General features: G+C 45.8%; 2 protein-coding genes across 7 annotated transcripts in view; one reads left to right on the top strand and one right to left on the bottom strand.

Annotated features, from left to right (window-relative positions):
- LOC114251416 (uncharacterized) overlaps positions 1-3,026 on the bottom strand; it is a 37,627-nt gene extending 34,601 nt beyond the window's left edge. The window contains 2 exon segments of the mRNA XM_028185661.2: positions 1,040-1,706; positions 2,967-3,026. Coding sequence (XP_028041462.2) covers positions 1,040-1,706; positions 2,967-3,011 — 712 coding nt within the window. The 5' untranslated portion in view covers positions 3,012-3,026.
- Positions 3,027-6,093: 3,067 nt separating this feature from the next.
- LOC114251819 (dystrophin, isoforms A/C/F/G/H) overlaps positions 6,094-13,130 on the top strand; it is a 480,975-nt gene continuing 473,938 nt past the window's right edge. For 3 of the 6 annotated variants that reach the window (XM_089728894.1, XM_089728893.1, XM_089728897.1), the window contains exons 1-3: positions 6,094-6,251; positions 8,599-8,734; positions 11,200-11,322. In XM_089728894.1, the coding sequence (XP_089585020.1) occupies positions 8,671-8,734; positions 11,200-11,322 (187 nt within the window). In that variant the 5' untranslated portion in view covers positions 6,094-6,251; positions 8,599-8,670. The remainder of the gene's footprint in view (positions 6,252-8,598; positions 8,735-11,199; positions 11,323-13,130) is intronic. The other 3 variants (XM_089728899.1, XM_089728895.1, XM_089728896.1) reach the window with 1 other exon arrangement.

Below are 13,130 nucleotides of genomic sequence, written 5' to 3'. Positions count from 1 at the left end.
CGCCCGCCAGCAGCAACACGTGGAACAAACAAACCACAACTCCCAGCGCGCCATGCACAAAACGGACATTTTCCAACGATTTAGGAAGGCCGACACTCAGCAACCAGCTGTTGCCGGTCGCTGTGAACAAGAAGATGAACACTGCCGCCCACAGCGCGCCAGCGAGCGCAACCATGACGACTCCGGCGCGCAGGGGCACGCAGCCACAGCACTGCTGCACCACGGGACAACTCGACAACGAGCAGCCCATCCACGACGCCTTCACTGACCACCATCTAACCAACTACTATTTAATTACATTCTGACGCATTATGACGTTTCCCTGACAAACACAGATTATAAATCTTACCAGACCTGACAAACACAGATCATGTACACCAGCGGATATTGAACCTCATTTAGTTTTACTCGAATTAAGATTCAATTAAAAATTATGGGATAGTAACATTTTCAGCGAAAAACTATCCATTAAATTATCAGACATGCAGCGACAAGTACAGGGCGTCCGACCGCCTGCTGACCAATGACTTGTCTGCATGTTGCTACAGCATATGTACAGATGTCGTTAACACACTGAGTTTCTCGCGGTACCTTCTCAGTGGGTCGCGATCCCGATCCAGTGGTAGATTCAAGCACTGCTCTTGCTAGGGCCAGTGTTAGCAAAATTTAATCAGATTAAGCCCATGAGTTTGCCTGCCGCTGCGTGAGTAGCTGGAATAGGTTTAGAATAGCCTTAAGGCTACCAGGGATTAAACAGGGATAAAGGAAAAAAACCGTCGATTTGCGAGGCTGATAATTATGTAATGCTATACTTAATTTTATAGTCAGTCGGCTTAAGGGTCGAGCTAGACAACCCTTAGACTTTAGCTCTGTGAAGGCCAAAACCCTTTCGTTTCAAGTCACACTTGTGTAGGTCAAGCATTATTACCGGTGTGGTGCTGGGGGTTGCTAAAGGAATGAGTCTTAGTCCCGGTACGTGGACTTGTTACGTGGCTTCTTATTCTCACGTACAATGTTCGCCTTGACACAAGACACTTACCTCGGGTAACTCTTCGCATGAGGCAAACGAGCACTCTCCTCGCGTCACCGACCCGCCGCCGGCACCTGACCTTGACGACGCCCTCCCGGCGGCGGATCCGCGTCTTCCTCCCGTCGCTCACAGGCAAGGTCTCCTCGACTGCCGGCGTTTCCTCGCGCAACGCTGGTAACTCTATCGGCGGTAACGAAAACTTCTCCGGATTCAAACATTTTTTTGGCCAGAGCTCCTCGGGACTGCGCAAGTCGGAGATGGTCCGCGTCATCTGCAGCGGAGGCAGGATCCTGTTGTACGGTATCACCCGGCGGGAACACTCGTTGCTTCGCGAAGTGGAGCCGGAGTTGAACCAGATGTCGCTCGAGAACAAGGACGACGAGATGGAGTCGGGCCGCGCGAAGTCGACTGAGTGTTGAGCCTTACTGAGACTGATGAGGTTCACGGGACTCTTGTGGACGGTCACGTTGCCGAGGTCATATGCAGGCCTCGAGCTGTCACTGGTGTCGGTGTTGTACGAGGGGTCGGAGGTCGACGACCACAAGTCGAAGGGCGACACTGGCTGCATGTTGAGGAAGGCGCGTGCGACGTGAGGGGGCGCCGCCGTCACGCAGGGAGGCTTCGGAGACAGCACGCCGAACGGGTGCGTGAAGTAGAACAGGCACAGCGGGCGACTCTGTACAACAAAGTTCGTGATTTCAAATTATTTAAAGCATCTTGGAGGGCTTCAATGTTTGTTAGCTCTACACACAGAGGAGGCTTTGCCTCTGGTGCAGGGTAGGGGCGTTGCGGTGTCAGGGGGCGCCGGTCATGGCACTTTCAATGAACCTGTTGCATTTTGACCGCACGATAGGTTAATAATTGCCCGCGGGCGCTACATGGGCTAGAGACGCCTCATTATGCACCGGTATGTCCGGTCCCCTACACCCGTCTGTGCTGTAGAAGCTTGTTTAACTACTTATTGCTTCTGCCACAAAGCAGTCACACGTTCAGGTTTGATTGGTGAGACGGGGGTTAAATAATATAACTAAGACTTCGACCTTAAGGGGTCGCGATATTAACGCTGACATTAACCCAGTAACCACTTCACACCAGGTGCGCCGTGAGCTCGTCCACCCAACTAGGGGATAGTAAAAATAATTGTTAGAAAAACAAATACGTCTAATGTCAATAAGTCGAAACTATCAGTTATAAATGGGTCGACATTGTTTCGCTTGGTAGAGCGGTGGGTGCCAGCCCGCGGCGGGTCCTAGCTCCTCACATAACCAAACTTGCGGAAATATCGATCATTATGACTGACACTTCAAGATTAGGATTCATCATAAGGACGTATAAAGCTCGTCAATATATAATAATATAATAATAACTTGTAAAATTTATTCCATTCTAATTTCGAACAACGATTTATATGTAAAAATAGGAAAAGAACTACCTATTTTGTCTTAATCTTAATCTATTTCTAATCTCTATCTTAATATATTTTCTAATGACATTAACAATTTCTAATCTCTATCTTAATATATTTTCTAATGACATTAGCAACTCCATGTAAAACAGCGCCATCTGCTGTTAGTTTTGACTATTACATCAGCTTGGTAGGTATATCGTGCAAACATAGGTGTCGCTACTGGCTACTTTAATTTTTTTTAATTTCTTGCATCATAAATGTAACTCATGGTATTTATATTATCAAAATCCAAGGAACAATAATCGGAGCGACAGTATACATATATCGGATGGCAGTCTCTGCAACAAGCGACATGCGACCTCAGCCCGATGCCCGCGAGAAATATTCCTTTCACCAACGTTCATTCCTGTTGTTATTCAAGCGAGCTGAAGCGAAGCGGAGCGACCGCCTATGTACCTATCTATCTATCTCCTTTGAAAGTCGTTTGGGTCGCAAAGATGATTAAGTACATCAAATCATCCAACCGACCTTCACGTCATCCGTGGATGTAGAAGCATCAGAATGTCCATTCATTTTAATTTCCAATTACTTCTGAACTTCTGCCGCTAGAATATGTTTACAGCACGCGAGGTAGGTCACTCTGGTCACTCATGAACACGTCAAGTCCATACTTTGTTCACTGAATGCTTTGACTGGAGCCAGCACGCGGCGGCGCGGCGGCGGTGCGGCGGGTAGAGCGGGGCGAGTGCTGTGCGGCCGGGAGTGAACTGTGTCCCGTGGAGCGCGCGGCCCACCGCGAGCGAAGCGCGATACACTAACAGAGCTAGAGACGCCTCGTGGGAACAGGCGTGCACTCTGTGTATTATGTTTTATTTTAATCGATCCGTGCTGGCTTTCTTTAAGTAATCCGATAGTTAAACTGAAGTTCATTTTGAAACAAAGTTAAACTTAAAACTCTCCAATTTTTATTGATTTAAGCTCCAACTAGGCTTATCTATGCATAAACATTAGGGTGTAGTGTATCACAACACGGGTGAGTTTCAACTTGGTCCACTATAGGTAAAGTTCAGTCTCAGCAAGAAGCATTCAGTGATGTGTGTCTCAATGAAGGTTGTCAGATTTTTTTTTCAGCTTATAAGGGACCAATGCTTAAATAGGCAAAAAAATACGGGAATTTAGCTTTTTGCCCGGGACGAATAAAAAACAAAATTATATAGTGACAATCTTTTTTTTTTTTCATATTTCTCCGAGGAGCTAGTCAGTTTTAACGTATTTTTATCGGTTTTAACATATTTATAAAAATCAATATAATTATAATCGTACGGTTCGAATACGGGACAGTCAGTTCCGCCGGGACATTCTAAACTAAGCCTAAAATACGGGACATCCCGGGAGATACGGCACGTCTGACAACAATCTCAATGCTAGTCTCCGTCGCATAGAGAGAAGTAACGTGATAGCAGTGGTTGGTAGTAGCGAGCGGTGGTGCATCACTTCGATAAAGCGGCACGACACGAGAACCTCTCATCGTGGCCGCCGGTAACTACATTCCCGATCCTGCGGAAAGAATGGAAAGCAGTCGACGTCACCCCAAACACGTCATTTCGGATCCTCCCGATCCACTAACGGTGCTTTTAGGTACCTCAAGCACCGGTCACCGTTCTTGTCGAAACCGTCGCTTGCGACGAAGGGCTCGACCAGTAAATTAACCCTCAGATACAGCCCACTGAGTTTCTCGCCGGATCTTCTCAGTGGGTCGCGTTTCCAATCCGGTGGTAGATTCTGCGAAGCACGACTCTTGCTAGGGTTCGTGTTAGCAACGTCGTCAGGTTTGAGCCCTGTGAGCTCACCTACTAGTTAAGGTTCCGCTGAAATAGCCTCTCAAGGCTATCAGCTAAGGTAGGAAAAAAAAACGGTGGTGCAGTAGTAGCGGCTAGTAAGTGCCGAGGCCGGCCCTGCGCGCGGATCGCGGCGGGTCGCGGCGACGTCGCCGTTTGTCTCCGGGGCTCGTGCGGTCCCGAGCTGCTCACCGATCGTTACACGGAGCGAAGCCTGCCGCAGCCTGAATTCTTAATAATATTTTATACATATAACTAAACCTTTCTCCAAACAGTAAGAGCTTAAGCTTTTCGTTCATTATTGGATTAAAGGAGGAAGTTACTGATAAATTTATTGTGAGTATTTATTTATTGATCGATAAAATTTAATTAGAAACAGACAAGCAAGAGGTATAACACACACACTGGACACACATTGGACTTGCAGCAGTATCTTGTTGTCCTGCGATACTTGGACAATACTATATTTACATGCGAAAAACGATTGAATGAAAATCTTGTCAAGCAAAAAATGCAAATATCTCTTATTTACCTACAGAAAATTGTGATAAGGAGATATCATGTTTTTCCTTATATCAACACAGGTAGGCAGGTACGTAGCATGTGCGTATTATACATTAAGTTAGTACATAGTGTCGAAGTGACCGCGCGCGCCCTACGGGCCAGCAGGCGACCGGGGTATTCAAAGGTCGACGAGTCATTTTCTGTTCTTCTTTCGTAGTTTTCTGTTACCACGCAATCAATGAGATATTCGAAACGTCGGGGTTTATAAAATGCTCGCTTTTAATAAAAAGCTTAATTGAACCATAAAATTAGTTTTATTGAAGTCTGTTAGTCACGAGAAGAGAAGAAAGTACTGTATTCTCTAATATATTTTTTTATTGCTTAGATGGGTGGACGAGCTCACAGCCCACCTGATGTTAAATGGTTACTGGGGCACATAGACATCTACGACGTAAATGCGCCACCCACCTTGAGATAAGTTCTAAGGTCTTAAGAATAGTTACAACGGCTGCCCCACCCTTCAAACCGAAACGCATTACTACTTCACGGCTGAAATAGGCAGGGAGGTGGTACCTACCCGCGCGGACTCACAAAAGGTCCTACCACCAGTAATCTTTGTAACGTCTGCCAATTTTTTTATAGTTTCCAGCATTCGGTGTAAAACGACAGTCTCATACCGCTCCATCCCGCCTGAGACAGAGCCCGGGCGAGGCAGGACTCGCTGCTCTTCACGGCAGTTCTGTTTTTTTCCCTACCTATGCTGATAACCTTGAGAGGTTATTTCAGCTTCTCCTTAACGTGAGGGTGAGCCCACGGGTCAAACGCGAAGTGGCCCTAGCAGGAGTGAGTTCGGTAGAGAAGATGTCGTACACACTAGAGTGCCAATAGGCCGCGCAGCATCGCTCCCTCACAGCACTCCGTAACCTTCACTGTGAGCTTATAGCAGAGACCTAGGAAACACATATTGGTACCTTTGGAGTGCCTGCCTAGTTTCAATAAAGCATTTCATTAAAGGCGTCGTAGATTAATGAAATGGCGCGGCGCGTCTGGATCTGTCCGGTGCTCCCGCCTTTTTTGACAGTTGGTAGCGTGGCCGGCGGCTGCACGCACGCGCCTCGCACGCTCTGTAATATTCATTACCGAACTTATTTACGTGAAGCGAATAATTGTCTCATGATTGAGTGCACGGTGCCAGTGATAAGAGAAATTTATGAACACATTCGAGTCGGTAACTGGGCCAGCAGCATTTCTGATTAGATAAATGTTATTACATAGTTATCAATTTTCATAGATCAATAAACTAGTTGTTACGGAACTAAGTATATTATTCTATATTGGAATCAAAATATACGCTCTATTCAGATATGTCTGTAGTCACACATCTCCATTAGAGGGGCCGCGACCCCCTGGGACAGACCGCAACAGGCGGGGATGCACGGCGGTGTCCAGGCCACTGGGAGATGTGAAACATGTAGGTACATAGCATATGCCGGCTGAGATTGAATCAAACTTAATGTGATCTTGAACTTGCTCGTAAGTGGTGATAATTGCAATTACCTAGGTACCTCCTACCTACGAGGTATTGACACTTTCCTAATCTGACAATGAGTAGCACGCACATGAGTATTGTTCGACACTAATTTCAGCTTAGTATTAAGGTACTGTTTAACTTATGGCCTACAGATACCAACAACGATGATCCTAATCTTAATAATGTATTTTTTCCAAATCTCCGTTTTTGGCAGAGTACGCAAAGCTATATTAAACAAACTAAATTTTACCCAAATAAATATTAATTAGGTATTATAATTATAAATATTATCATAGTTCAGGTAAGTAATTATTCCACATTTTCCGAGGAGTTGATCTGCGTCCTTGACCCGCGCGCCCGCACCGACCGGCGCTACCCGGCGGACGACCCACTGCACTCCGCCGCTAGTCAGCATCATTGCCATTTAAGACCCTATCCACTCGGTGTGGGAGTCGCCACAGCTCGCTAACGGTGTGTGGTTGTGAATGCTGTGTGTAGGCTTCGTTCATAATAATTAAATGTCAAGAAACTGAGGAAAGCCATATTATTATGTCGACACGTTTTAGACTGTTTCGATTTAGCAGACTTGTTGCGAATGAATATTACATCAAACACTTCTGGACCGCAACGACTGTCCTTACTTCATCATATCCACTAAATCAACTATCCTGGTAATCATCATCATCATCATCAACAGCCCACAGTCGTCCGCTGCTGGACATAGGCCTTTCCCAATCCATACCACTGAGCCCGGTCTACGGCCCTCCTCATCCACTTTTTGCCGGCCACCGTTCGGAGGTCATCGCACCACCTAGCCAGGGGGCGTCACACGTTACGTCTTCCGCTGCGCGGTCTCCACTCGAGGACCCGTCTGCTCCAGAGATCGTCAGTTCTACGGCATATATGGTCAGCCCACGCCACTTCAGCTTGCTGACTCTTTGAGCTATGTGAGCTATGTCGATGACTTTATTCTGGTAATCGTACTCGTCGAACACGCCGAAGAGTTCGACATATAACATAACTCATATTTACACCAGACCGTTGAGTTTCTCGCTGGAATCTTCTCAGCGGCTCGCGATCTCGATCCGGTAGTAGATGCATTCGCCAAGCAGCTGCCCTCAAGCTGCTGTCTCGTTCAGAGACCCTTGGGAACCTGTTAGCAAATCCCATCCCTCCTGACTGAGCAGGTGCTCGTTCATCTATCTTAGTGAAGTTGGTAAGACCTCCGGGCAACCGATAATAAGGTTGTTAAGTTATAACAAAGTATCACATCCCACTAAAGTATAAATAACATATTAGATCTTTATAAAAAAATCTATCAATCAAACATACGCACCGATTGTATGTATATCGATGCATCTTTGCTAGCGGAGTAGTAATTTGTCAATAGTCTTCTTGAAGAAGTTGGGTGTACTCAATTCTTCTAAGACATTTTGTACTGCCTCTCGGGTAAGTTGGATGTCGCAAAACTTCCAACGCTAGCTGTCGTAGCTTAGGGACCGTTGTGTGTGTTGTTGTGTACTATGAGGTCGAGCGATATCGTGTAGGTGCAGCGGCGATGAGTGACTAACCAAGGCTGGCCGGACATTCGCGATCTCGTCCCTCATTGTGTGCAGTTCCAAAAAGTATACACCTGTAGTAACGCTGGTGAAGAGGAAATGCTGGTAACAAGCTGTGACCAAACAGCGATCTTGAGTTATAGGGGTAGCTTTTTGTTTTGTGCATTGCTTAGGTGCTGAACCAAGGTCTAACCTAATATTACTGGTGGTAGGACCTATTGTGAGGCCGCGCGGGTGGGTACCACCACCCTGCCTATTTCTACCGTGAAGCAGTAATGCGTTTCGGTTTGAAAGATGTCTATAGGCTAACCACTTCACACCAGGTGGGCTGTGAGCTCGCCCACATATCTAAGTAATAAAAAAAATGAGTTCTCCACTTCAGACACAAGTTTTGATCGTCTCTCCTACATTGCACTTTGAGAAAGAATCTGATGGCCGGAATATCAGACATACCCCGGGCAGCATTACAAACTTATAGCTTTGTGTAAACATTAGGGAAAGTACCTAACAATTTGTTATACGTACTCTAGTCTGGAACAGTATATTTTGTATGAAATATAAGCAAGTAATATTGTTTCTGGTTATTGCAACGGCTAGGATTATCTACCAACAACTGCTCCTGTGTAACCTATAGTCTTGCCAAGTCTAATGGACCATACGACGCTCACCTCGACCAGTTATTTCAAATGCATATGCCATGCTTTACTAGGACGCATCTACTGTTACAGACAGGAGTTCCGCCGGCAACGAGTCTGGCATTGTGACAACGAGTCGGTCTGCGCGTCGAGCAGCATTGGTTGATGCTACCACTACTCGGGCCGAGTCTCTTTGATCAGTGGCACGGCGTAGTGGAAGCTCATTCGGGTAAGTACTACATATTTCCTGCATTACATCCTGCATATTTCTACTGCGAAGCAGTTTTCTTTTTCTACTTACCGGTTACAGCGGACACCAACCGCTATACGACACAATTCAGACTTTGGATTCATTTGTCAAGATGGGTGACGACCATTTGTCTCGTCGATAGGATCCGGAGATCACTGAGCACCAGGTGGGCCGTGGAGCTCGTCCACTCATCTATGCAACAAATAAAAAAGAACGCATAAAATAAAAAATTGATAGAGCATTTAGATCTAGACCCGCAATAGCTTGAGAGTTGTAGATTCAAATGTCACTGCTCCGATAATCGGTGAGTCGGTGCTCTGTATGTGAAAAGCTTCGACCAACACCTTAAAAATTTTGTTCTCTAACTGAATTAACGGCCCTGCAAGAACATAACGTTATCGACCCAGCGCGTGTCGTGAGAAAGATTCTCACTCCTGAGCCCGTCAGTCACTATTGGCTGGCGGCGACATCCCCGCCTCCAGCGACAATGTATTTTTTGAAATGTTTTAAAAAATATATTTCATTATCATAATATTGTGACAACAATTGATAAGGCTTAAACAAAAATATTGTAAGCAGTATGAATACGATCAGACCGCGACCGCTCATGACCGCTGTAGTCTAGGGGCCCGGCGCGGCGCGGCGCTGGCGGCTGTCCGTATGCAAGTTCATTGCATGCACACTACAGGGATTAAGATTCAAATCCAGTTGTCAAGGTGAACCGCTTCTTAAATATAAGCACGACATCGAACCGGTAACCCAATGAAATGAACCTAAAGGATAATCCGCATGAGGCGAGGCTTCTTGTGAATATATTGATTTACGACGATATTTTAGCATAAAAAACTATTTACTAACCTATTGTTTGTTGGTACCTAGCTAAAGCGATGCACATTTAAGACCTTAATGTCTATAAAAGCTTATTAGCTTAAGCTCAGCATTCATTTTTCAACTTAAATTATTAAGATATAAGTAGGTAAGTAGATAAGATCACAGCAACGCCTGGTGCGCGTTGTACAGCGACGCACGGTTCTGGTGGTATCCGAGTCCGAGTAGCTTTTATTTTTCCTACCTATGCTGATAGCCTTGAGGCTATTGCAGCTTCGCCCTAACGTTTGTAGGTGAGCTCACGGGGCTCAAACCGGAGAGTTGCTAACACTGACCCTAGCAAGAGTAGTGCTTCGCAGAATCTACCACCGGATCGGAAACGCGACCCACTGAGAAGATCCGGCGAGAAACTCAGTGGGCTGTGTCTGTGGGTTAATTCGCTCGTCGAGCCCTTCGTCGCAAGCGACGGGTTCGACGAGAACATTGGCCGGTGCTTGTGGTGCCTAAAAGCACCGGTAATGGATCAGGGGGATTCGTAATGACGTGCTTTGGGCGACGTCGACGGCTTACCATTCGGTCTACTGGGTCGGGTATGTAGTTTCCAGTGGCCACGATGAGAGGGTTCTCATGTCGTGCCGCCTTCTCGAAATGGCGCAATGATGCCGACTGTAGATACTTACTGACAGAGTCAAGCTCCAGGTCATCGTGGAGATCCACGTTCCTCAGGAACCATGGTGCTCCGACGGCTATCCTGCAGAATCGGGATTAAATAACATGAAGGGGCTTCAAGTTGGTGCAGGCCGCGTGAGCGAACACTACGCTTGCATACGTCATGACGGGGCGTATGCAAGTTTTGTAGAGAGTTACCTTATTACGGAGGGACAGTTTGCTTCGCTTGCAAAGCATAGGGTACAGACGTCCTAATATGAAGGCGGCACGGTCGCGTACCGTTTTAATGTGGGGACGGAATGTCATCCCTCTGTCGAAGGTGACGCCTAGGTATTTGACCTGCGGGGCCCACGGTATGGACTGGCCAAAGAGAGTGACGGGGCTAACGGCGGAGGTGTTAACGCGCCTATTAGGGAGTGGGATGCTCGAAGTGGTATTGGCTCGGAGGGGACCCCTTTTGAAGAGCACCGCTGTGCTTTTCGTGGGATTGATGTCGATTCGCCACTTCCGGAACCACTGTCCCATGGTAGCTACTGCGATCTGGAGTCGCCGATGTCCGAGTAGCACTTAGTACAGTAGGCAGCGGCTTGGCTCTGCCCCTGGCATTGCTGAAGTCCATGGGCGACGGTAATCATTCACCATCAGGTGGGCTGTATGCTCTTCTGCCTACAAGGGCAATAAAAAAAAAAAAAGTACATTCTCGATTTTTGATTGTGTATTGTAATTTACTGTTACATCTGAGTTGATTAATCTGTGGCCATCAATCAACCCCTTGGATTTCTTAAAATAGTTTCATTATTATTAATTAAAAGAGCAAAAGTGAACGAAGTCCACAACTGTTCATCTTGTGTTGTGAGGTCCGGCGACGTCAGTTGAAGTCAAGTGAAAGTTTCACTGATTGGATCAAAAATGCGACTTGACTTGAGAGTGTAATGTTGTTCTGTCAGGATACGAGATGGCGGCACCGTCGGCGGCGCAGGGCCGGCGCCGGCTCACATGGCTCGTGGAGGTGGGCGCTGCGCCCCCGTGCGCCCGGTTGCCCTACGAAAAGCATCTAAACTACACTAAGTGTAAGTTCACTTTTAATTTCTTTTTATTTAATACTAGCTGACCCGGCAGAATTCGTAGTGCCTCAATCGATAAATCAAACACCTAAACTTTTGTATAAAAAAAACTTAAAACAAACAAAAGGAATCCGTCCGACGCGGGATACATCAAAGGGAGAACAAAATTCCGAGCATTTTCATATCTATCTACCTTTTAAACCTTCTTTGGACTTCCATAAATAATTCAAGACCAAAATTAGCCAAATCGGTCCAGCAGTTCTCGAGTTTTAGCGAGACTAACGAACAGCAATTCATTTTTATATATATATAGATGCTATCGTTAATTTTATTTAAAAAATCAAGTTCTGTGACTGTTACTAGTTCACTCCTTAAATACCGACAACACTCGCGTCAACCGACACGTACATAATATTATGGTCTCCTACAGAGTACAGAGCGTGCCTGCCGACGCAACGCGCGCACTCAGCTCGTAGAGATAGTACGAGTAGGTACATGTGCCTGAAGGGCATAGCTTGTCTTCATTTATTATTCTATTATTATAAACCTTATGACGCTCAATCTTCAGTGTGCATACCTAGGATATTTGTGCAGACGACTTGCAACTTTGCGTGCAGGCGATTTGGAGTGGTGTTCAAACATATTATGTTTCAACGGACTGTGGATAACCGTAGCGGTACCAGCTGGCAGGGGCGGACTTCGCTACAGTGAGGTGGTGCGGTGATAAAAGGGATGATGGAATCATATCAAACAATGATATGCTATCTATTGATGGCATGCCATTGTTGTGCTGATGATAGCACGGGGGATGCGCGATGTATCAGCCCTCAAAGTCTCTCCCAGACCGTGATGCAGGAGAGGCGGTCAACATTAGTGCCAGAAGTGGATATCCTATTCATTCTAGTCATTTATTTCTATCCTAGTCATTTCGTCCTCAATAGAGCGAAGCGGTACTTCGCACCTGGATAAAGGTTTTGGTTTACAAACCACAAGTCCGGCCTAGCGTGGAAAACTGCCCCCATTTTTCGGCCGGTGCTCCAAAATACCAGCTTCTTCCATTTCACCTCAATCAGATTGTCGATGATCCCATTCTCATGGATCGCATGGAATCTCTGGGTCTACGGAGGAACTTTGGTTCTCTCTGTGTTACGTACCGAATGTACAAATGTACGTAGGTACCTACTGTATCTACTAAATGTATGTACTCCACACGGCAGATGAACTGCTTGAGATGATCCCATCACCTCGTTATTACCATCGCACGGCCCGCCGCTGGAGTAGAGTTCTTCCATACTACCTGGAGCCACAGCGTTCATTCATTCATGTTCGCCTGTCTACAAGGGCAATAAAAACAAACAAAAAAACCTCGGAGCCCTCCATGGAATATTGGGTACAAAACACAGAGAGCGCTGAGCTGCTCCTTAGATAGAGACGCAAATGGAACTAACTAATAGTACAAAAAAAATATATCTTTGAATTTCCTCAAAAATTGCAAATAACACAGCGTGGACATATTTTTGTAAAGTTCATTTATCAGATTACACTTAAGAGTAAAATATATTTTAATCTGCGTAGATAATATTTTATGTAAATAAATAAAAAGTGAAATATATTTAAAGCTAACGATTTAAGCGAAATTATTCTGATTTTGCAACCATGTGAAGAATCAGGAGTCAACATAACCACTTACGACAGCCCTTTCTATTTCCTCTATTGTCAAATAACGCTGCTTGATGCATGCAGTGATATAAATCCGAAATTAACTCTAATATCCCTAAGCGGCAGTGATATCATAAGTATGCTGAACCCTCCGT

The sequence above is a fragment of the Bombyx mandarina genome, chromosome 07 (assembly GCF_030267445.1).
Source record: "Bombyx mandarina strain Sakado chromosome 07, ASM3026744v2".
Taxonomy (NCBI): domain Eukaryota; kingdom Metazoa; phylum Arthropoda; class Insecta; order Lepidoptera; family Bombycidae; genus Bombyx; species Bombyx mandarina.
Note: the sequence above shows the minus strand (reverse complement) of the source record. Positions and strands in the feature narration are given on the sequence as shown.